The 25070-nt window shown below is 38.4% G+C and overlaps 3 protein-coding genes and 1 long non-coding RNA gene across 15 annotated transcripts; 1 reads left to right on the top strand and 3 right to left on the bottom strand.

Annotated features, from left to right (window-relative positions):
- Positions 1 to 2329: 2329 nt before the first annotated feature.
- Positions 2330 to 2931, top strand: LOC118496442. The gene is made up of 2 exons (XR_004899009.1): positions 2330 to 2394; positions 2534 to 2931. It is a non-coding gene; the product is annotated as an uncharacterized LOC118496442 (long non-coding RNA).
- A 170-nt stretch (positions 2932 to 3101) lies between these two features.
- Positions 3102 to 10013, bottom strand: znf740b (zinc finger protein 740b). Of its 3 annotated transcripts, XM_031283014.2 has the most exons (7): positions 9916 to 10013; positions 7659 to 7808; positions 7237 to 7470; positions 6574 to 6702; positions 6339 to 6471; positions 5733 to 5851; positions 3102 to 5190 (listed from the first exon to the last, which is right to left on the bottom strand). In XM_031283014.2, exons 2-7 carry the CDS (start codon positions 7701 to 7703, stop codon positions 5041 to 5043), a joined length of 810 nt encoding a protein of 269 aa, XP_031138874.1. In that variant the 5' UTR covers positions 7704 to 7808; positions 9916 to 10013; the 3' UTR covers positions 3102 to 5040. The 3 variants fall into 3 exon arrangements, with proteins under 3 accessions (XP_031138874.1, XP_031138881.1, XP_035864097.1); XM_031283021.2 differs by lacking the exon at positions 7659 to 7808 and having other exon boundaries at positions 9916 to 9994; XM_036008204.1 differs by lacking the exon at positions 9916 to 10013 and having other exon boundaries at positions 7659 to 7827.
- A 1084-nt stretch (positions 10014 to 11097) lies between these two features.
- On the bottom strand, positions 11098 to 17752 carry csad (cysteine sulfinic acid decarboxylase). 3 transcript variants are annotated; one of them, XM_031282859.2, is made up of 14 exons: positions 17630 to 17752; positions 16789 to 16973; positions 16579 to 16705; positions 16406 to 16496; positions 14023 to 14245; positions 13824 to 13903; positions 13383 to 13437; positions 13088 to 13204; positions 12916 to 12980; positions 12676 to 12757; positions 12388 to 12587; positions 11888 to 11939; positions 11707 to 11796; positions 11098 to 11536 (listed from the first exon to the last, which is right to left on the bottom strand). In XM_031282859.2, exons 1-14 carry the CDS (start codon positions 17652 to 17654, stop codon positions 11363 to 11365), a joined length of 1566 nt encoding a protein of 521 aa, XP_031138719.1. In that variant the 5' UTR covers positions 17655 to 17752; the 3' UTR covers positions 11098 to 11362. The 3 variants fall into 3 exon arrangements, with proteins under 3 accessions (XP_031138719.1, XP_031138729.1, XP_031138739.1); XM_031282869.2 differs by having other exon boundaries at positions 16789 to 16970; positions 17630 to 17751; XM_031282879.2 differs by having other exon boundaries at positions 16789 to 16952; positions 17630 to 17751.
- Positions 17753 to 21577: 3825 nt separating this feature from the next.
- Positions 21578 to 24139, bottom strand: zgc:174906 (uncharacterized protein LOC571548 homolog). 8 transcript variants are annotated; one of them, XM_031282901.2, is made up of 5 exons: positions 23951 to 24131; positions 23325 to 23420; positions 22528 to 22855; positions 22357 to 22428; positions 21578 to 22270 (listed from the first exon to the last, which is right to left on the bottom strand). In XM_031282901.2, the coding sequence occupies exons 3-5, from the start codon at positions 22841 to 22843 to the stop codon at positions 21990 to 21992; spliced, it is 669 nt and encodes a 222-aa protein (XP_031138761.1). In that variant the 5' UTR covers positions 22844 to 22855; positions 23325 to 23420; positions 23951 to 24131; the 3' UTR covers positions 21578 to 21989. The 8 variants fall into 8 exon arrangements, with proteins under 8 accessions (XP_031138761.1, XP_031138785.1, XP_035864098.1 ...); XM_031282925.2 differs by having other exon boundaries at positions 24059 to 24098; XM_036008205.1 differs by lacking the exon at positions 23325 to 23420 and having other exon boundaries at positions 22357 to 22425; positions 22525 to 22855; positions 23951 to 24139.
- Positions 24140 to 25070: the final 931 nt, after the last annotated feature.

The following is a 25070-nucleotide window of genomic DNA, read 5'->3' as shown; positions in this document are numbered from 1 at the left end:
TAGACACCAACTTTGTATCCACTTTGGAGGCCATTTTGTCCAGCTCAGATTAGGGGGAAATGGCTGCCACTAAAACGCCCTTCACTTAACCCAGCTTTCTTTAATTCTAGATTACTAAAGTTCTCATACTGGTGCAGGATGCCTTTTGGTTATAAGGCAGACCAGAATTCAGCTACATACATAATTTATTTCTGAATAATAGCCCCTAGTATAAGAGAATATTACAATATTTGGTAATCATTAATAAGTAATGCATTCACACTTTCACTGCTCATTGTTTGACGAGAACTTTAGATTTATGGCAAATTCTTTCATATAATATCAAATAGTTATTATTGAGCAAGTGTGATAAGTCAAATTGATGTTTTTACATTTATGCTAACACACTTAGGTTAATATTAAAATGCATGCGTGAGTGCCCCCAATAGAGTTATGTTCACAGTTCATTTAATTTCATATACAGTTACATTTCTGCTTTACATTTCATTGAGAGAAAAACAGCTGTTGTGTTCTCATTTATTGTCAGGTCTTGATTGCCACTTGCAGTGAACACTCGACCTGTTCCTCTGTGTAAATGTTTGAGGAGGTGTTCACTGAGGTGTCCAGGAAAATGGGAGTAACCCGGACAGAGGAATTGAAATTTTAATGATGAGCAGCACCACCACGCTGATGGCCATTGAGCACCTCAGACAGCTTAAATATTACCACTAATTAACACAGAGAGGTGGGCTGTCACAGGCATGATGGATGTTCGGGGGTGGGGGTGGTGGGGGGCAGATCGCTGCTTTCAACCAACCAGTGATTCCTTTATTAATCAAAGCCTGAGATGAAAAGGCTCTCCCACACCTCGGGGAGAGGGAGATAGCAGGAGCCATTGTTGGGAGGGTTTCAATCATTCGCCGTGAGCCTGTGATGTATTTGATCAGGGGGCATCCAAACATTTGTAGGAGACAGAACATTTCTGCTGCTAAGTGCTTGTTTTTGTAAACCTTTGAACCATCCACATGTTTACAGAGCACAGTATGCACAGTCAACTGAGATTTACTGGTTCTTGGGAAAGTTTCTGTTTGGAGGACCTATTTTTTTTGTCCCTCTGACAGGAGAGGTGAGCATGTAGAGAATTGGCTATCACTCTTAAACAGCTCTCCTCCCTGATGGAGTGAGCCAGACTGAGCACAAGGCGGCACCCCTACACTTTACCTCTGGACTGACTCCATGAACAGTCTGTCTCGCAGAGATGATTTCAAACCTAGATGATTTCAGCACTTTGTGTATGAAGAGTGTTATCTCCCCCTCTCTGGTCTCCTCCCTATCTATCTCACTTAAGGAGGTCCATTGTTAAGTGCCAGGGGCCTGTGGGTGCTGTAAATCAGGCAACAGTGGGAGGGGATGTCTCTCATGGGGGAAGGCGCACACTCCCAGCAGCCTTCAGGCTGATCTCATCCTGCCTATCTTAATGCTTTAATTAAGGAACTGGTCAATAGCAAAGAGGAAGGTGCTAAAGGGTATGATCTGTACTTCCTAATGTACGACTGATGTTATGTCTGTTTGACTACCCAGTTTGACAATTATACTTCTTACCAGCAACATCTTTAACTAATTATATTTCTTAAAACAGGACTGACTGCTGTGTATAATTTTAGCAAGTTGTGCTAATGTGTTTTGATCTGAACAACTTTTACCTGATTTTTTTGTTACATTTCTTTGCAAGTTCCAAGTACTAGGATTCAACAACAGATCTGGGTCATCTATTTCCAACCAACTCCAGGCCATGATATCAGTGATTGGCTCATGAAAGAAGTGTATTGATTATCTTTAAGCCCCTGAAAACTACAAAGCACTTGGCTTTGCACAGTGCAAATACCATCAGTTTCCTTACTGTCTCAAGGAAGGTTGTGAAGAGACAGTAGCTTAGGATACACCTCCCTCTTGTGGTGCAGACAAGGCTTTGTATGATGTGTTAAAACTGTATTGCAATGTGTACTTATGCTTGTTGATTAATTGATGCTGATGAAAAGAAAGTATTCACTAACAATTTTCAGTATTAGTTAATTGTTTTAATTTTCTTATCAACCAAAAAATGTGAAGGCTTCTTAAATGTGAGGATTTGCTTCATGTCATTGTAAATTGAATAGGTTTGGTTTTGCTGAACAACGGTCAGAAAAAAGTTACTCAGTTTTAAGACTCTGGGCTCTGGTTCAAGGACAGTTGTCATTATTTCTGAAAATCTATTTATTTTGAGAAGTAGTTAGTAGATTAAAACAGGCTAATTTCGCAGCCTTATCTGAAACAGAATAGTAAATGCCTTCATGTCATACAGTATACAATGATTAATTGGCCAAATGAATGTGAAGACAGGATTTGATTCCCCTTTGGGCCTTGACCTCACTCCAGGTGTTTTCTACAAACTTGCCTCCCAAGACTCATTGTGTGCCATTCAATTGATTATTAAAACAACAGATTATTAACCTTTTATAGAAAGGGAGTACTATCTGCTTTTATCTCATTCATGTCAATCCCTTTTTTTATCCAGAGCACTGAACACTGGCCCTCATACAGTGATGGATGCCGTCTGCTGACAAGGTTGTTGCATTACATGTTTCTGAAATGTTTTGCAGTCTTTCTAGACTGGAGGATTCAGTAAGTAATGTGCCATTTGAAGACAACTAATTAAATTTCTCATTTTATGTCCTCACATCCACTTTTGCTATCTAGAAAACAAATAGAAAATCTCAATCCTTAAAAACATCACTTTAGAACCACTGTTGCAGAAAATTTGAAAGACATGCACTTGTTTAAAAAGTGTAACAGCTTTATTGAGACAGTTGGGGCCCTAAAACTCCGTTTACTACAGTATGATTGACCAAGTCCAAATTAATTTCACTTTACCCCTGAAAAGACAAAAAAGGTGGGGCTCAGATTTAAAAAAAAATATATATAAATATCTTTACCAAAAACAAAATGTATACAAGATCCTCCAACAAATACATGCAAAAGAGAAATTAAAAAATATGCTGACTAATCATAGCTGCTATTCTAAAAAGGGAAAGAGTGGCAGCTTTTACTTTACTCCTAATAGCAAGTTGAAGGATGACTTTTTCAATTTTTAGCTGTAATAAGTAATGATCAGACTAAGGATTATAACTTTGTAAATACTTTGATTTTCTTTTGAAGTGTAGGTCCCATACATACTATTTTCTACCCCTAATACAATTTAAATATATATTAACTTCGTAAAAAGTAGACAAGTCGGTGATGGGCCCCAAACTCCTTTCACATAATCTAAATGTCTGACAGCAATAGAAGTACCTGTCTACAATACAATCCATTACAATTGAGCTAACATCTTCTGTCCAGTGTTTACAGTCTGATTTCATTATACAGAGGCCTTAACAGAATATAATGTAGGTTATCGTCGTACAAAAAAAACACGTGGACCTTATATTCCCCTGTCCACTGCTCATCATCTTCATTGTAGATAATCAAGGTTAAACTGGAGATGAAATTACATGGCACTGTGTTCAGATCACATTCAGTCAGGTCAAGATGGAGGCGAGCTCTTGAAATCTGTGGATGAGTCTTCTCACCTGAAAACTGTTTGAATTCATCTGGGCACTGAATTAGACTAGTCAGCACCACATTTTCCCCAGTACCTCAGGTGAATATAACTTCAGGTCTAGGACTAGTTTTAATCCAATTGTGTGCTAATGCACTCTCACAAACTTCCAGGTGTATCTCAGGATTTCAGATTACACGCTGACCCAGCCTCACTTACGAAAATACTTTTGAACGGATGGACATCTTTCAAAGTCAGAAAAATCTATCAATGCTGAGCAGGGAAAAAAAGAATGACAGCAGTTTTCTAGGAACAGAGAGACAGTAGACACAATTCATTTATATTGAGGGGGTTATTACAGAAGCACCTATTACTGCAACAGACAGGTGGTTCCTACATCCAGTTATTATATAAACAAAAAAGCTCACTAACTTTGTTCAAGAGCATCAAAAATCTTCCTACAAAACCTGTCAGCCTTCTACTGTATTTCAACAGTAACCTATAAACAGTCAGGACAAAACCCCTCTAAAACAAGGTACAACAGTGAATATGTGAGCAAACAGTCGCTACACAACTTAACTAATACCAAGATTAGTTGAAAATGTTACATTTCAGGAGCATCTAGTTAATTTTTTAGTGTTTTTCCACCCGTTTGTACACATCGCTGTCCCCTGTCATTCAGTTTTACAGCTGGACGAATAGCAGTAAAAAATTATTTTAGATCCATTTAGATTGTGTGTTTGAAAAAAGGTGAACTACCACATGAAGTGAAAAACTACCAGTTTGCAGTTTACTATGTAATAAGCCCCTTTCATGTTTAGATTGGCGTTATCAAAAATGACATTAAATTTAATTTCAGATTACGCAGACAACACCTTGAGTGCTGGATAGGTGGCAGCACAGACCACATGTCTGCTGTGACCTGTCACTTAGAAGCAATAGCTGGTACTTCGTTAGTTGCATAAGGAACACAAAATGACAAAACCTTAACACTAAAAAGCTACACAGTTCTGTATGTGTGTCCTTTAGTGAACAGTCCATATGTAGTAGAGGGCAGCACTGGGGTTGATTGCAGGTCAACAGGATACCTAAGAGGTGCTGCACGATACACTGACAGTCCATGCAGTCAAAAATACTTGCAATCCCCTGGCAGCAATACCAACAAAAAAAAGAACCTGCAACCTGTCAGATAAAAAGAGACTTGCGTTTTCATTCAGTTATTGCCATAATAGCAAGACCTGTTGTCCAAAATCGTGAATTAGTCCTTCCCATTTTGTCTGTATAGTGAATGTAACAGTAGATTAAAAAAAACTACAAAAATCCACTATCAAGCTCTGTAAAAGAGCCGGCCAGAGCAAAGTAAAGTTTGGTTGTGTTTAAGCTAGGCTGTTTTTCTGGTTACAGTACTGTTGAGCTCCAACGCGAGACGTTTCTGAGCTGCAGACTGCGGTTTGCTGTCTGTAGGGTCTCTGGAAAACGGTGGGTCAGACAGTCAGACGGTTGTTGGAAGGCTGTAGGGGGCTCCAGGAAGCTGGATGGGCAGATGTGTCCTGTGAGTACTGGTTCTCCTCTTTGCTCATCCCAACTGTACATAGCCGTCGGTGTCTCAGTAGCCTGTCTGTCCGTGAGAAGTTCTGGAGGCAAAGAAAGACGTTTGTTTCAGTCAAAGTTAGCGGAACAATGCTACTGACGCTGCTAAAACAGATGGATTCGTTGAATGCGGTAAGATCCAGAATAATATGCAGAAACCTTGAAGTACATGTAAATAGGGCTGGGCGATATGGAGAAAATCAAATATCACGGTATTTTTGACCAAACACCTCGATGTTGATATTGCAACGATATTGTAAGGTTGACAATTGGTGTTTTCACAACTTATCTCCCACATTTAGATTTTAAATAAATAACCATCATAATGTGGATATAATGTCTAAGTGGTTAAAGGCAAATAATAGAACAGCTAGAACAGTTTGGTAAGTTCAGAAAATGACACCACTTTACTGTAATGCAGCCTTTGAAACCAGGAAAAGACTAAACTTACCATGTAACGATATTAAAATTCTTCAAAATCTAAGACGATATCTAGTCTCATATCACGATCTCGATATAATATTGAAATATTGCCCAGCCCTACATGTAAAGCATATGCGCTATGTTGAAACAACGGCGAACTAACCTGATTGCAGCGATCACACTGGTACGGCTTCTCTCCGCTGTGCACCCTCTTGTGTCTGTCCAGGTGGTAACGCTGAATGAACCGCATATCACATGCGTCACAAGCAAATGGCTTCTCTCCTGTGAACAACCACAGGCCGGCCATTTAGCAGAATATATCAAGACTCACAGCATATTTCACTGGATGCAAGATACTTTTAAAATTAATTAGTAATTATAATCTCTTTTTTGAGAGGTATGGCCAAAATAGCAGCACAATTATGTCACATGGACTAACACAGAACCAACATTCACAAAAAGAAGAAGAGTAAGGTTAGGTAGAAATACATATAAGGCATTATAACAAATTAAAAACATGCATACCATACATTAAACAATTGTAGCCACCCAATTTAGTTGTGAGGTTAGGTTTGAGTCTTTGTTTTTTGTTGTTGTGGTTTAATCCAAGCAGATGGAGCTTCAGAAGGGTGGATGCTGACTGAGGTCCACAGGCTGAATAGTGGCCTCTCTACTCGTTACACCAGCCTGTTTCCCATAATATAACCACTAAATGCAAAGGAGCGAGAATGGTCACACTGAAGTGAAGACGTGAGCTGTGAGTTCTCACCTGTATGTGTAAGTATGTGACGCTTGAGGTGGTAGCTACTCCGGAAAGCTCCATAGCAGTGGTCACAGATGAAGTTCTTCTGGACTTTCAAGGAACTGTCGTCGTCGTCCATATCCATTGGTGGAATTGAATGCTAACAACAATAACAAAATGAGATGAACGCGAACTGAACATCAACAGCTGATATTTGCACTTTTGCATGTATACTTACAAGTGTAGCTGTAACTATCCTTACCTCCACTTTAACTTTGCTGGATGACCCTGATTTTTTGTGTTTCTTCTTGGGTTGCATATTCTGGTTTGCCTGCATGTCCTTTCCATCCATCATTCTTGATGAGTGATAATCCCCGTCTTTTCGAATCAGCTTTTGGGGGAAGGAATGGTATTAGGTGAACTGCACTGGAGGCTAGCTTGCAATCAAGCAGCAAACACTTAGTCACATGTACAGGGTAACACTTTAACCCCTTTTAGAATTCATATGCAGTATATAAACACTGAATAAATGGTTTTTATTACACGGCTTGGTTGAATACTTAATTCTGATTGGCCAATCACGGCATTCTGCAGTTTGCTATTTCTGTATAACAGACTGTTGCCATGGACGGAGTCTGATCATTTTTAAATCAATAAAATCGTTTTTTTTTAAATCAACATGTGCTCACACAGTACCGTTGAAGCGCACATCACAAAGAGAGAGAGAGGGGGGGTGGTCCCACCACAGAATTAGAGCTATCGTTTTCCACCTTAGTTTTAAGTTTAGTTAAGTTTAATTTCACTGCAATAACATCTGTCTATTAACAACTTACACTTTCATCAGGAAAGCAAAAAAATAACAGAGTTAGAAATAACAGATTTAACTTTCTGAGTGACCCTGCCCAGTTCTCTCTCTCTAGCTTACCAGGGGTGGACAGCTCCCGGCTGAAGGATGGCCCATGTGGCTGTTGTGGGGTTGTCCATGGTGAACCTGGTGTCCATGGTGGTTGTGGCTGTGCTGCGAGTGGGTTTGGTGGCTCTCAGGACTAGACCTGTGCCCTTGACCCAAGGGGGACACCATCCTCTTCTGGCCTGGGATGTTGTTGGCTTGCATCAGGGCCATGCTGGACAGCACCGCCTCGCAGCCCAGCAACCCAGCCTGGCAACACAAACAACATGTCAGAGCAGAAAGAGCGGGCCGCAGGACTCCTCACAGAGACAAGGAGTCAGGGGAAGAAGAGAGAGAGAGATGAGTAATGGGAGTAACAGAAATGCACTGGCATCGGGATTGGGAATACAAACTAAAAACACAATGGTGAATCTGGAGATGAAGAGACTTCCACTGACCCATTTCATATGGTCTCGAACAGAGTTGTTGGAATGGTGTGTCATCGCCGTGGTTTGAATGCGTGTGTGTTTGGGGGAACAGAGGGGGCTTCACTTAGGATGAGGGGTAACAGAAGAGACCACACCCACCCAAATCATCAGGGGCCAAGCCTGAAAGTAGAGGCATGACAACATATGGCTAACATTTTTACATGCTTGAATCAGGAGCTGGAAAACCAGACCAATCTAATAAGTTTCACAAATCTGGATATATGACCAGAAATTTAGATCCAGTATATGTGCACTTTATCAGGCAAGTATGCCCCAATGGTTTGGTGCATGCCACATTTTCATGGGTGAGTAAAACGGTCAGATTGAGAAAAAAATGACATCCAATGGGGAAAATTAAAACAGTCAAAAAGAAAAAAAATACATCTGTGTAGGTATGATACATTGATCAAACAAATGCTTCATACATGGAGTGATACTGACGTGTATATATAAAAGACAAGTATCTAAAAGATGAGCTGCTGTTTGAGAGCAGCAAGGGTACTGTAAAACAGTACGCATTGTGTAGGCATCTTAAAATAGAATACAGGCAATGATGGAATGTTTTCTAAACTGTAGCTGTAGTTTGACCTAATAGAACTGTGGACGCTTTAAAGCATAATTGTGCAAATGTTAAATAAGTTCACATGCTTAAATAAGTCTACATCTAAGAAAGTTATATTGGCTTTGTCATGTTTCATAGCACAAACCAATTGATGAAACATTAAGGTAATGTATAGTTCAGAAGCTAGTTAATCATTATACAGTAAACTGCATTTCAGGCGATAAAATCTGTCAATGAGGATGCAGGTGATATTAACCCAATGACCTGTGGTGAATTGTACTGCAGGCCATTAAAGCATTGCATGTAAATGACTGAACACCACAAACTATTTCCTTGGAATAGGTATAGTGTAAAATAATTCATAAATTGAATATACATTTGTAAGAAACATTTTGTCTTGTCATCCATGTTTGCACTATTCTGAAGAGAAAATGTAGTTCTATTACTGTGAGCTTTTATGTTGTACTTTGATTATTTTATAAACTGTTGAACATCCAGTGCACCAGACTAATTTTAGAATTAAAATACCTCTGAAAATATCTGACTTCTTGAGCAGTTATTGCCTAATAAATTAGTGAGGGAGAAACATGAATTACTTATTTCATCCTTTAGTATGTGGGATAGCAATTTTAATACTTAGTGTGAGTGCTTCAACAAATTGTGTTACATTTAACAAACAGGAACAGTAGTGTAAGCTGTTACACTTACATACTTTACAATTAATTTGGAAAATAGGACTAACTCTTGGTTAGAGTTTAGCATTTAGAATGCATCCCAAACCTTTCCACTTAAACGATAGTAGAAAAAACAACTGCCTCTTATTCTGTGGTACACATGTACAAAACTAAAAATGGCAAGTCGCAATTTGGCCTTGCATCTAAGTGGGGGGATTATTAAATCCTTGGCACTGGAAAGCAGATTATTTGATATAAACACATTCATTTCCTGGCAGCAAGGCAAATTAACATAAAACCACAATGCAGATACCTCTTTATTGAATTACAGAGAATATACCATAAGTAGCATTATGATTATTGCAATTCTATATTGTTTTTTGACATCAAATAGGCTGTGAATACAAACATATAGCATACCGACCATGCATGAAAGCTTTGATAGTAAACAAACACTGCTATACATAATTTAATTCATTGTGAATAATTCTTATCTGTAAGCGTGTGGTTTTATGATCTTGCACACAGGACAAGTCGCTAGCTGGCTAGCTCAAGTGAGCTAGCTAGCGATTTATCCTAAAAACGTTAGAGTTTCTGTTAGAAAAGCGACTATGTCTGAACGGGACTAACGTTATATCTAGAGCACATTGGAAAGGCAGTTTGTATTTAGATACGACATTTAGACTAGCTATAGGTTTAAAAGTGTGACGCATGCTGAGAGTCTCTGCTGAATGAAACAGAAAAGGCTAACCTGCTAGCTAGCCAGTAGTTGGGGTTTTGGGGCAACTCTTGTATGACTGAACCCCCACCCCCCGCCAGACAACACAACAACAGCCAGCCAGCCAAGCAGGCAGGCAGGGCGTGCGGGCTCAGCGCCGACCGCTAAATTACACCTCCCTCACAGGCTACAGCTGTTAGAAACAGACACGTAGCAGATTACAAAACGTTTAAAGAGCCACGAGTGAAATTCTTTGGAAAAGTGACTGCTTACCTTTTGATTTTTAGAGTTTTGTAGGTTATTATTTCTTGTCGCACTTCCAATTTTTTCTCAGTTTACAAACACTGACAGGAAACGCCACCGGAAGTGCTCTCCGCAGCGAGTGATGATTGGCTAGACGCCCTGCCACGTGACTGAAGCGGAATGACCCACATTTACGGCCATAGTTGTGAGGGAGTGAAACCTTTTTATAATACATCCAATGATTGAGACAGAAACGTAATCGGCAACTATTTTGCTACTATAAGTAATTCTTCAAGTAAAAATTCCAAACATCTGATTTCTTTCCTTGTCTTACATTATAGTTCATGGACGATCTTTGAAGTTTTGTACTTTTGGTCAGGCAAAACAAGACATTTCAAGCCATCACTTTGGCATTTTTCATTGTTTTCTGATGTTATCCAGATCAGAGGTTCTCACATCTTCTTACAAGATGGGGAATATATCAGGGACCCCAAATGTATGTCCCTTGGAATAATTTGACGTAACCTATTTTTATTTTTATTTTTACATTTCTACAGTCTTAATTTTGTAAACAACACAAGAGAAATGTAAATTATTTGCACGTTCTCAACACAGTATACCCATAAAACAATGCAATTGACATTAATTCAATTAGCTGCAAGTAACACTGTGCCTAAACAAAATACCAATGGCAAATCAAGAGAAAAGGGCTAATTTGAAGTGCATTTCAGAACATACGCACACATATATCAGAGAAGTGTGAAGTGTTTTACTTTTAGTGCACACATAGTCTAAATAAAATGTGGATTCTGATTAAAGTATTTCAAATATACAATTTGTTAGATTAAAACATAATCCATGAACTATTTTAAATTTACAAATTAAAATAACCTTAAACCTTCATCGTTGAACTGCCTTTTGTATTTAAAAAATGTATGTCATGATCATTTAAATGAATGAAGAGTGTCACGGACCCCACTTTGAGAAATCATTTTTTATAAAACAAAACATTATTGAAAAGAATCACCAGTTGCAGCATGGAGTTGTGGACTATGGGGGATCAGCTGACATTAAGTCTCTGAATAAATGCCTTTCATTCAGAAACTTTATCAATGGTCGAAAAGTCAAATATAAAAGAATAGATCCCAACAAATGATAGGGTAGTAATTCTCCAGCGTTGCAAAAATGGTTTTAAAAAAAGTGTCTGGCAGACTGATTTCACAACAGTTGTTTAATTTATTGGAAATATTTCAAAAGAATAAAGACCTTCTATTTGTTTATTTATTCATTCATTCAGATTTAGTTCCATGGTTAGTATCTCTCCTTATAGATCACAGCTGTCTCAATTAAACAAATCACATCTTTGAGTTGGTACAGTCAAGTTGTTATACTTTCTGATGTTACAATGGAAGGCTTTGTACACAACAATTCATTTCAGATAGACAATATGTACATCCTATAAGTTGTTTTTCTGTGTTCACAAGTCCTTTCCTAGTCTTTCAATTTCGTCGAGAAAGAAGTCCATATCTTTCTGGGACAGCAGTGGAGAGAAAACAACCATGCGGAAAAAGTTGACCTTGTTTCCCAAAGGTTGGTAGCCCACCATCATAGTGCCTTCTTTTATCATGCGTTCCTTGATGACTGGAGCTACCTATTACCAAGAACAAAAACACAGAGTTATCTGTTTGATTCAGAAGTGTTGCACAGAAGTGGTAAATATTCAAAGATGGTGGCCTCCATGTTTTTTGACAAAGCATGCACACTACAAATAATTAAGAAGTTGAATCTGAGTCAGTCCACTGATGTAAAACAGAAACTTACTTTTGCCAGTCTGTCCTGGTAATCTTTATTCCCTTCCTTCCCTCTTATACTGGGTGGTATAAACCAGAAGCATACATTCACAAACTCCGGCTGTCCATGGAAACAAACACACACAGGTACTCAAGATTTTGCAAAGAGAAAACAACCCATTTTTCTCAGTATGCTTGAGATATTTACTTACCTCATGCAAAAGATGAAACCCTTCTCTTTTCTTCATCTGCTCCACCAGATACCTACCAGGAGAGATGTTACGTTTTCACTTTCTGTTGGCCTGGATAAGCTAAAGGTTTTGTTTTTAAAACAACTGCCTCTCATGCTGTGGTATTTATTTAAAAAAATGAAGATTTTAATAATAATGCTCCTGCTATACTAGATAGGAATCAATGGTTAGCCAAGATGAGGAAAATAAAGGGAATTAGATGTCAAAAAGTAGCCTAAAAGTATCTTAACCTTAAAAGATGGGCCAAAAATGTTCCTTCTTCCTTGATGTTTACATTCAGGAAAATCAACATCTAAATAGCCAACTCACTAATAAAGGGGTAAATTATTTTGACATGCAAAAATGGAAATAGATAAATAGCAGTGCTTTTAAATTAGGCCTCTTAAAGATTTGATCATTTTGAATGTACTTCTTGACTCTACCTACGCCAGGCTCATGTTGTGTTACAGCTGCATGCCTACCTTGCATGGACAAAAGCCCTGTCTACACGCTTGGCCAAGCCACTGGAGCCAACAGCTTTCCACATCAACCATAACTTCACACAGTCAACCTTGCGGCTGCACTGTATTGACTTATCCCCGAGATCCAGATTCACATCATAAAATTTGTCTTGCTGGAAGAGGTATGTGGCGTTAGCACTGTGGCACTTCTTCAACAAGTTCTGAGGACAAGCAGAAATGATTGATTGTCAAATATATTTTAAACATAAACCTTCAATATGTGTATCAGATAATGCTGTAGCCTCAAACCGTGGTATCCTGTAGCAGCAAGGCAGAACACTGCAGGCCAGCCGTCAGCATCTTGTGTGGATTCCAGGCTACTGAATTTGCTCTTGTCACAGACACAGAAAAACACCCGCCATTAGCTATGAAATGTTTATATTTTACATATGACCATATCTGCCCAACTGTGTAGCTCTACTCAGGTGCAGGCAAAATGTTGCCATCCTCATAATGAAAAATGTATTTTTCTGGCATGCATATTAATACCTTTCAACCCCTTTCATCAGATGTCTGTGTTGTTTGGAAAAGAGCACGCTCCCTCCCCAGGCAGCCTGAAACACACGACAAAACAGACAAAACTCTGCATGTTCTTAAATTTGAACAAATACAACAGAAGCTTGTCAACAGACATGGATTTAGCGTGCACAGGAGGACTCACATCTACATGCATCCAGAGCTTGTGTTTCTCACAGACATCAGCTATGTGGTCCAGTGGGTCAAACGCACCCTGCACTGTGGTCCCTGCTGTGCAGCTGACAAGCAAAGGCACAGCACCCTGGTAGTAACAAACTGAAAGTGAACAAAGCTTTCTTGCACTTGTTGCTTTCTGCTTCAACATGTATTATGATTAGTTATACCTCGTGGATAATCATTGTTAAAACCAATACAAGTGACCCTAAAACCACAACATGTTGTATTTGATATATCTGAGTGCTACACGCCAGTGAATTTACCTGAGATTTTGCCAGCTTTATCTTTTCATCCAGGTCCTCTGGAATCATGCGGCCTCTGAAGCGCACAAGAGAGCATAGAAAAGGTATTATTTTGACTATATAGAACCCTGAGATTCATAATGAATAGGGCTGCAACTAACAATTATTTTCATGATAGATTTTTTGATAATTGTCTAGGATATAAAATGTCTATATATATATATATTTCTTAGCATATATTCCCAGGGTAATGTCTTCAAATTGTTTATTTTATCGGATCAACAGTCCAAAAGATGTTCAATTTACAATGATATAAAATAGAGGAAAGCTGTAAATCCTCACATTTGATGAGATGGAACCATTTTTGGGCCTTTTTAACCTTTAAGCAATTAATTGATTATGAAAAGTGATGGGCTCATTTATTATCAATGGCTTTCGCTTTTATTATGAAAAATACATTACCCATCATCCACTTTCACCAAGATGATATTGTCTGTCCCAATGCCCAGAAAGGCAGCCCCTTTCTTCACAGAGTAATGGCTCTGGAAAAACAATCATATTAATGTAGAGACAAAACATATACTACAGTGTAATCTTCAATAAATACCTCCGATACATCATCATCCCCTCAGACATGCAGTGTTTAACAGCCATTCCTAACCTCTATAGATGTAAAGATGGTTAGTCGTGGGAGACCCCACAGCCCCTGGCTTTTGACCTCTGGGAAGAGTTGGTAGCGTGCAAGGTTCATGGCGTACATGTTAGAGATGGAACCTCCAGGACAGAAAAGACCATCCCCTTCGGTCCAGCCAACCAGCTGCCGTAGCCCTCTCAGAACCTCGAGCTCCATCAGCACAAACACCGGGGCCACCTCATAGGTGTAGCTGCAATTGACACACAAAATCTGTGATAAGATTGTAAGTATGAAACATATGATCACCCAATATGAATATAACTCTAGAACAGCAATATAACAATAATGAAAGCTCTCAGTGAGATCAACTGATACAGATTTTTCTGTTAAGAACCTGCTGTTCTTTGATAAAACCTTCATAAACACATAAACTAACAAGTATAACTGCATGTATGTCAACCTTTTTAAAAAAAAAAAAAAATACATTTACTTACATACGCCCCTATTCTGGGTAACACACACAGAGTAACGAATGATTAGTTACTGTTTTTCAGAAGGGTAGTTACTGTTTTTTTGAAAGAGTAACGAATAATTAGTTAATGATTACTTACTGATTGACTGTGATTCAAGCACTAATGATTAGTTACTGTTAAACAGACTGTGTGTGTGTGTTACTGTATTAATGGATCATTAGGAAATCTGTTCATGGGATTTATAGTAATAAAAATAATAGACATGATACAGGATGATTGTCATAATATTAAATGTTTTGAAACAGTGTTTTATTGTTTTATACGTAACCCTAACATGGTACACTCAACCACTTAACCACTCAGTATGATGCCTCACTTTATCTCCAGGTACGCACAATGCTTAACTAATGGTATTGAATGCTTTAATAATAATTTGTTAATGATTAACCACCACTCAGTACCAATGGTAGTGAAAGCTTAACTAATCATTCATTAATGATTAACCACTCAGTATGATATCTCACTTTATCGCCAGGTACGCACAATGCTTAACTAATGGTGGTGAATGCTTAACTTATCATTCGTTAATGATTAATCACTCAGTATGATGCATCACTTTATTAGCAGGTACACACAATGCTTCGGTAATAGCAAATAATGGTTAGGTAATAATTTGTAAATAAGTAGCAGCTAACTAATGATCAATCATTCTTTGGTCTTTAACTACCGCTCAACAGCGCACGAAACACAGGGTGGCAGGATTAAAGCATGCCCTGCAAGTGAATATCATTATTAAAATATATTATGAGAATCATCCTGTATCATGTCAATTATTTTTATTACTATAAATCCCATGAACAGATTTCCTAATGATCCATTACTACAGTAACACACACACACAGTCTGTATATCAGTAACTAATCATTAGTGCTTGAATCACAGTCAATCAGTAACTAATCATTAACTAATCATTTGTTAAAAAAAGAATGATTGATCATTAGTTAGCTGCTACTTATTTACAAATGATTACCTAACCATTATTTGCTATTACCGAAGCATTGTGTGTACCTGCTAATAAAGTGATGCATCATGCTGAGTGATTAATCATTAACGAATGATAAGTTAAGCATTCACCACCATTAGTTAAGCATTGTGCGTACCTGGCGATAAAGTGAGATATCATACTGAGTGGTTAATCATTAATGAATGATTAGTTAAGCTTTCACTACCATTAGTTAAGCGTTGTGCGTACCTGGAGATAAAGTGAGGCATCATACTAAGTGGTTAAGTGGTTGAGTGTACCATGTTAGGGTTACGTATAAAACAATAAAACACTGTTTCAAAACATTTAATATTATGACAATCATCCTGTATCATGTCTATTATTTTTATTACTATAAATCCCATGAACAGATTTCCTAATGATCCATTAATACAGTAACACACACACACACACAGTCTAACAGTAACTAATCATTAGTGCTTGAATCACAGTCAATCAGTAAGTAATCATTAACTAATTATTCGTTACTCTTTCAAAAAACAGTAACTACCCTTCTGAAAAACAGTAACTAATCATTCGTTACTCCTTCAAAAACAGTAACTAATCATTCGTTACTCTTTCAAAAACAGTAACTAATCATTTGTTACTCTTTCAAAAACAGTAACTAATCATTAACTACCTATTTTTTGTATACCTTATTGTAAAGTGTTACCACATTTTTTTTTTTAACTTAAAGCGTATTAATATTGTTTTTGGTAGATAGTGATGCTCAATCTGATAATAATAAAAGATCAATATTCAATCAATATTAACACCCCTTTGGCTCCAAGCCCTTGTGTGCACATGACTAATAAAGACATTAGAGACTGATTGATCCATCCCCTATATAAGGTTGTGCATATATGCTTTAGATAAATATTATGTTGACCCTTACAGGTTCGTGTTGAGAGCCTCAGTGAGGAATCTGCCTGCCAGGGCATGATAGTCAACTCCTGCAAACAGCTGATTAAAAAAACGTGGGTGACCTGAAAGAAACGAGAAAAGTCTCATCATGAAAGAAAACGGGTCAATCTTTTAAAATGTCTAAACTGTCTTTGGCAGTCTTACTTGTCTTGATGCTGTACTTGGCGACATCTTCTACTCTCTGTAGGAGCCTGTGCTGTGACTCTCCTGTCGCCCTCAGCTCCAGATCTAGCAGCAGAGCCAGCTGCTCCGGCTCTTTCCACTCACAAACCTGCAAGAAAAGCACATGGACATTGAGTTTAGCTGAGAACTCACTGTAATGTGACACCATTGTGATTTGAGGCTTTACAAGACCTTTTGCTTGACATCCGTGCCCTTGCAGAGCACCTCCTCCACAATAATCTTGAAGGCTTCATTCAAGAAGAGTTGCCCCGCTAAATTGTCAACAAAGGGCTCACTCAGGTCATGGAGATTAGCTGCTTCCTTCCCATTTATAGCTGGTTCCAGCCCGTTTGTAGCTGGTTCCAGCCCGTTTGCTGTTGTTAGATTCAGACTCATTCTTTATTGTCATAGAGGAAATTTGCTTTTACAGTCTGTAATCAATCAAACACTCAAAACAAGTAAAGGGTCTTTAAGACTGGCGGCAACGGCACCGCTGCGCTCTGAAACCCATTGTTTCCAATGCCTTGCGCGCCACGAAGGCGTTTCGTCTGGTTTCAAACCTTTTTTTGGTCTGAAGGCCTATTCTTATTTCACCCAGGATAATAGTAATTTCAATAGTCCTTGCCGCAGGGCTCAGCGCACATCAGCGTTGGCCCAAATTTTGAGCTAGGTTGGGCAGGCTGCGGGCCGCTGCGTCGAGCAAAACCAAAACGCTGTAGCGGCGCAGCTCAATTGAAACTGGGTTTCAGAGCGCAGCGGTGCCGTTAACACTCAGGGGGCAGAGGTTTAACATTTAGAAACAAGTTATAAAAAAACAAGAACATCAGAAAAACACAAGTCTGTAACTGTGTAACTGTGAATGTGCTATTTAAAGCACTGCCTTAAATAGCCCGGCCTCAATAGCCCGGCACACTATAACATAGCCTACAGTATAGGCAGTGAAAACTTACAGTTAGAAAGTTAAACGCATAAACAACCACTTCCAAAAGGCAAGAGTTACAAACAACATACATATATTGCACACTGTACTTACATGAGAATGGTAACATGTTTGCCATATCCACTCTTTTGAAAAGCTGGTGAATCCTGACCCCTCTTTAATTGGTTGCACTAACAAGGCAGACCGTGGAAAAATGGCTGCAGAGAAAAGGGAGAATGGGGTACAGTTGAAGTGGGAGGGAGTAAACCTTTGCTCCAGTTAAGTTAATCAGTGTCTTTTAGTTTGAAAACTCCGGGGTTGCGTTGTACTGGGGTTTTTCCATTTGCACTTCTGCCTGCGTGATTGCAGCCAGAGATGAGGGGAAATAATGGAAAAATCCATAGAGAATGTAGGCAGAAGAACGGTTCCAAGTCACTCTTCTGGCAAAAAAAGTTAAACGCCTTTAGTTGGATGGCTATATCATGTTGAAAGTATAACTAGTAGGCCTACATGTTACAGCTGAGTAACAACTCACGCGTAGCGACAAAAACAGCCGCTGACTCTCACGAATGAAAAAAGGTATTGTGCATTTAATTAAATGATTCTCATTAATTTCAACCTGTTTAGCCTACAACTTTATTTTCAAGAGTATCAGACTTGTAGAATTTTACAGAGAAGGAAACTCTTTGAGGCAGGAACTGTGATATAATAAGTTTATTCAGTGTAGTTGTGGCCAGGGCTGGGTTTTATAGCGTACAGACTGGTAAAAGTAATAAATAGGTGGGCAGTTAGTAGCCCAGAGGTTAGAAGCCCAAAGGTTGCCAGTTCAAAACCCTATATGGCACAAAGAAATTGGCCAAATGACAGCTTGCCTTGCAACCCAAAGGCATTCAGGTTTTGTAGGTATGGACATTTTGAGCATTAAATACTTTATTTCCTGCATTCTGGTCAATTTTAAGCACCTATTTCTACCATTTTCTGCATCATTACATTGCATTACATGTCATTTAGCTGATGATTTTATCCAAAGCGACTTCCAATTAAGTGCTTTCAACCCTAAAGGTGCAAACTCTAGACAACAATTAGTAAGTGCAAGTACATTAGCTTTAAATAAGCAAAACTACAAAGAGCCATATGAAAGTGCAGCTTCAAGAAAAAAGAAAAAAAAATACATATATATATATATATATATATATATATATATATATATATATATATATATATATATATATATATATATATATATTTAGTTGTCCCTCGCTGTGAGGGAGCAGCAAGCAGGTTGACTGACGCAGAGCGGAGTGGGTGGGTTGGGGTATAGGGTTTGACCATGTCCTGGATGTATGCTGGGGCTGATCCGTTCGTCATTTCATCAATTTATGATGGAAATGTCTTTATCTTCTTTCAAATATTTATTCTCCTGTAGATCAACTTTTCTCATTTAATGTTATCTCTGCTGAGTCAACACACATGTAGGCATGATTTACTCTTCCCACCTCTTTTGTAGCCATCTTTTGTTTGAGGAAGTATCCTCTTTAAATGTGCATGTGGCACTTACGTCAAGTCAATGACACATTCATTCATTTGGTTGTGGCACTGCTTATCTATCCTCCTTTGCATGATGTCAAGAGTCGATATCTCAAAAGACACATCAAGATGTAAGGTACATTTAATGTAACAGACCAAAATATGTAGAGCAATAGGGTACATGTCAGCATAACTGTTTTGACTCGTAATCATCTGTACACGAAAAATGAAATACATTTAAGGAGTGTCTTTTTTCACCTGCGTAATATTGCAAAAAATAGGCAAATCCTGTCTTAAAAATATGCAGAAAAACTAGACCATGCGTGTGTTACTTCGTGGCTTAACTATTCTTATTCCTTATTATAAGGTTGCTCCAATAAGTTCCTCAAAACTCTCCAGTTGATCTAGAATTCTGCGGCACGTGTACTGACAAAAAATTGATCATATATATCCAGTATTAGCTTCTCTGCACTGGCTCCCTGTAAAATACAGAATTTAATTTAAAATCCTTCTCTTTACCTACAAATCAATAAATGGTCAGGCACGGTTTAAGAGCTCAAAAACTGTCACATCCAGTTCCCGCTCTTAGTTCATGTTTTGTTTGTTTCCCTGATTTCCTGTTTTATTTAGTTAACTCATGGTCTGTCTCTGTTTCAGGTCACTTGTCTTCCCGTCTTTGTCTGCCTTCCTGCCTGTGTGATTATACTCTCCCTTCCCTAATGTGTGTCACCTGTGTGTAATCGTTTTCCCCTGTCCCAGTGTATATATACTCACCTTGTGTCATTCACTAGTTGCCAGATTGTTGTAGTACCTTGTGTGTCTCACTCTCCAGCGTTATCCCTAGTGTTTCTTTCGTATTTTTGACCATGTCAAAGACATGATGTCTTTTGCCTGCCGATTTTGTAACCTTCGCCTGGATTGTACTCTGTACAATAAAGCTCCATTACCTTTTACTCTCTGCTCTGAGTCATGCTTTTGGGTTCACTGTTGTTCCGTGACTAAAACTGTATTACTCCACTAGAACACTGCTCTCCCAGGATGCAGAGTTACTTGTGGTTCCTATCTCAAAAGAGGAATGAGAGCCAGAGCCTTCAGCTACCAAGCTCCTCTCCTGTGAAACCAGCTCCCAGTTTTGGTTCAGGAGGCAGACCCATCTCCACATTTAATGCCACATCCTTCCCCCTAGCCCTTGTCCCTCGAAACTGAGTGGTAAGGGGTAGGGGTGAAAACAAACCCCTATGAAATGAGACACCACTTGGTTACGTCGTCATACATACTTAGGTCTGTTTGCAATACATATTTCATACATACTGCATGGTGTGTTGTATATCTGTTTCAGTTATCACTGTTTTGAATGTCATTGATGTTCAGAAACACTTTCTTTGTTAACGAAAAGCTGCCTTTATTGCCCAATAAAGTAAACATAACGTTATTACAACTATTAGAACGCAGAAACTTTTCAGCCCGAAAGTGGATCAGCTGCCGGATTTCCTCATGCGTCCCTGTGATACAGGACGGTAAATGTAAAGCATGTATTGATGTCTCCAAAGCAAGTAGTGTTATGCACTGATATCAAACGAAATTCACTGCTAATGGAGTTTAATTAACACTGTAGAGATGCATGGAGTCCATTCAAGGCAGAGAAATGCGGGACTGTTGTGCAAATCATCAATGTAACGTTAGTATTAGCGTAGTGAACTAGCGATTTTTAAAAATGTTTCAATTAAGAACATGGTTGCAAATATATATGTGCAGGACTGTGTAGAGCACAAAACAAGACTTTCGTAATTTTGAAATCAATTTTAAGCCGAAAATACTTACATTTATGGGTCTCTCTGGTCGCCATTGTTGCCGGCTGCTCAGTGTATTCTGGGTACCCCTTGCTTGCAAGTAAGCTCGCGACTTTGCTTAAAACTAAGGGGTATCTACCATTGACATATATCTACCCCTTCTCCTTAGCCCTACCCCTCGATCAAAATGAGAATTGGGTTAGCCCTTACTCTCACATGAACGCGCAAAACTAAGGGGAAGGAATAAGGGGAAGGGATAAGACAGAGAAATGAGACGCAGCCTAAATGTCGCACTCTGTCCTTTCCTTCTCTCCTGGCCAGCGTGCGATACTGCTAAGATGGAAGGACGCTGCTCTGCCCACTCACACTCACACAGTGGTTAAGGGACATTACGTTTTGTTAAAATCTTGAAAAGATTCGCTACTCGGTCACAGGCTGCAACAACAAATTCAAAAAGGCGTAGGGGCCTTTTCTAGAACACTTTCAGAATTCCAAGTCAATTTATAGACACACCCCCCTTCTCCCCATTTTTACATTGGGTCGTTGAAATATCATTTTCAGTCATATAATTTAAAATGTTATGCCTTTTTTTCCGTCATCTATGTATTTATTTTACTTTACTATGTATTTACATTCTGTTCTCCCATTTTTCACTTCTTGCTATTTAACCTGCCTTCCTAATTTGTCCTTTACTGGAAGGAGAACCAAAATCCTTAATACAGACACTAAGAAAATAAAATAAACACCTCTTTAAAATATTTTTTATAAAACAAAACTCAGTTTTTATACTGTTGTAATTAAAGCTGTCATAGAAAAGTAGTATAAGTTGATCCTTGACTTTAGCCCAATATCTTAAAGGGCTTTACAATCTGTACAGCATACAAAACCCTCTATCCTTAGATAGAATAGACCAACATAGTAAAATTACAGTATGGACAATCTGGATGACAAAAATATAAATAGATTGTAAACAATATATAAAGAACCTTGAACAAAAGGCCTCAGTGGTACTTAATGGAACTGTGGGGTCATTCCATACTAAAATCTTCAAGTGTTATTTTTTCCTGATATGGAATGACAGTCTATATGATGAGAAACACACTCATTCTGAGTAAAAACAGGGTTTCAGTCCCAGCAAGTACCAGAGAGTTACGGCCTCAGTCAGTCTCCAACAGAGAGTCAATGCTTTCAGGTGGCAGCGCCCAGTCTTTCTGACTGAGCAGCGAGTGCAGGTGAGCAGCAGTGGCTTTTTCCCTCTGGCAGGTGCTCCAGTAGCGCAGCATGGCAAACACTCGCTCTACATGGAGCGAATGGTCCTCTACAATCTGTTCCAGCTTTACGGAGGGGATGTCCAGAGCCAGTCTGCCAATCTCCTTCCAAGATCTGCCAATGGTACGAGCCACGGTCATCAGCTGCTTCTCCTTAACTAAGCGAGAGCCTGTGCAATGACACAGAGGCAGATAAAGTAGGTGAAGGTCTCTACAATGTTTTAAAGGGAAAAGCTTTGAGTGTAGTGTGACCCACCTTTGGTGTAGATCTTTTTGGATGGAATGGTCTCTTGTAAGTCTTCTCTTTCTCTCTTTCTTGATGTTTCGCCTTTTTGTTGTAAATAGAGAAAACTTTTATATTTCACATGGAAATCTAACAGTATTTCACAATGCCATTGCTGACCATACTTAACAGACTTTGTCCTACCTGAAGACAGTGTGTTGACTTGCAGATCCTTAATGAAGCGAAGCCTTGGGAAGGTTTCCTGCAGGGCCGGGTCGTTCAGAAGTTCCAGCAGACCCCGCGCTGCTTCAGGACCTCTCTGGATGATGTGATCCAGCAGGTCTGTCACCTTCTCACTAGGAACACGGCAAGTTTTCACCTGCTGGTAGCCGTGAGCAGACAGCAGACAGCGAGAGTCTGCATGCTGCAGGACAAAATCGGCATCGGCACTGAGAATGTCTATCAGCTTGACCTTCTGGCTTCTGAGTAGCTGGATTTCTGCTGCTGGTTCCTCAGCCATGACTGAGTATCACTTAAATGAGAAATAAAGTGATTATGTATTCTTTTAATAGAAGCACACATCAAATCTGAAATAATTGCAAAACCAATTTTTGAATACAGTGTGGCAGTTCAACAAAACTCAGTTGTACTGCTTTAAGTAATTAAGTAAGTAGGTAAGTACAGTCATTTTCTGCCCAATATGTCAAATTCCTTTGTTGCTGATTAGTATAGGCTCACAGTATGGGAATCATGGGCTACCATTGCTTACATCTGAATAGAGGTTATGACCCAGCTTAAAAGACAGCTGAAGGGGTTTAAAGCCTCAAAAGATTTCGCATTTTATAACACAAGACTAGGAAAAATGACCCAGCAGACTCTCTTAATCATGTTTACATGAAAAAGTCAATTCATTGTCCTGCACAATACCTGCATAATTCCTACAAGACTCCTTCACGACTGCAACTGTAACTAACATGAATATAGAGATATAATATACTCACATCTATTTGAGGGACACTCACTATTTGAAGAACACTTCCAAAGCCACTATAGCAAGTCCTCTCCAGTGATTTGTTAATGACCAATAAGCAGCCAATCTGTCAAAATATTGCCTATATTAATATCTTGATGCAAGTAGGCTAACTGTGTCTACTAGCACAATTACTGATTGTTTGTGAAAGTAGGTAGCTTTGGTCATGAAGAATTTCAAGTGTTAATAGAAATACATAATTATCTATTTAAGTTCAAGTATAGAACGACTGATGTGCACTATCAATCTTCAGCAAATCAACAAGAGCTAAAATGGGCGTATTTATGTATATATATATATATATACACAATATAATATTCTAAGGGGGAGAACTTAATTCAAAATAATGTTTATATGTTTGTTATTTTAACACAATATTATTTACATTCTAAAACTACATTACAACAATATGTATGTGTCAGCAGTCCAATGCTCAATATCTGTATGTCTGGACTTCCTGGTTTCCTGCCGGCTACCATTCAGCGTGCACAGCCTCTGTTGTCGTCCAGCTCCAGATGCGCCTCACACTCTCTTACAGCAAGTACGGCTTTTACTGTATGTAAAAAAACAAAATGTATTCCCATAAGCCTCTCTTACCATTTATTGTAACAGCTGGAGTATTAGAAAAACACACGATCAAACAAAAACAGCTGTTTGCAGACAGACTGAAAACATATTTTCTTCTGTTTACATGATCACATGCACCATGCTCCTTTTACTCCCGCTGCTTTATCTTCTTTGTCTATTTTCGACAGACTGCATCCTAATGCCATGCATTACAATGCAGTGGAAAAATGTGTTACCACCAGCATTTCTTTTCTGTGTGCTTCCATCCAGTGGATGGAGGATTTAACTGCAGTAATCTGCCACGGCTGTGAGGATTTGGTGACATCTGGTGGAATTGATTACACATTGCACTAGTAGCAGAGCCGGTCTACCTAACCCTAATTAGAAATTATTTGAGATAGTAGTGAGGGAAGCACTCAGAGAGCTTTTATTCAAGGTAAAACTGTAATAACACAATGTTTAAATAAAGATAAGACTTTATTGATTCACGTTACGGCAGAACAGAGGCAGGCTATGAGCTTAGAAAGCAGATAAAAAACTATTTGAAAGAAACAAATAATAAAATAAAATAAGAGATTGACGGAATTATGAGTGAGATTAAAAAAAGCTATCAAAAACAATAATATGAAGTATATATATATATATATATATATATATTATAAATAAAAGAGAATATTGTGGCATATAATATGATAATACAAAAGTACAATAATAACAATATAGTAGCAATATAATATTGTTACATAGTGATATAAATATTATAATGCAATATAAAATGAAATTGTATTATAGATATGTTACTAATACTTGTACTAGTACTGCTCCTGAAAAAAAATAAAAAGATATATATATAAATGAAGAAGAGAAGAGAATAATGCTATGTCTAATGCTGTTTTGCTGAAATGAACACATATCCAGGAGACAAACACTGACTGTTGTTGTTATTCATTTAAATTGTTAAACTGTAAACTAAATGGTTTCTCTTCTTCTGGGCCTCGAAGCTCAAACATTCATGTCGACACCGAGAAACGTGTTGTTGTTCATACAGTGGAAGTGGAATGCTGTAGACATGGAAGTACATATTTGATAGTTTTATTTGAGCAGAAAAGATTCACTGAATGAATACCAAACAGAAGATGTGTGTGTGTGT

Source organism: Sander lucioperca, chromosome 12 (assembly GCF_008315115.2).
Source record: "Sander lucioperca isolate FBNREF2018 chromosome 12, SLUC_FBN_1.2, whole genome shotgun sequence".
In the NCBI taxonomy this organism is placed as follows: Eukaryota; Metazoa; Chordata; class Actinopteri; order Perciformes; family Percidae; genus Sander; species Sander lucioperca.
This window is presented reverse-complemented; position numbering and strand designations above follow the sequence as displayed.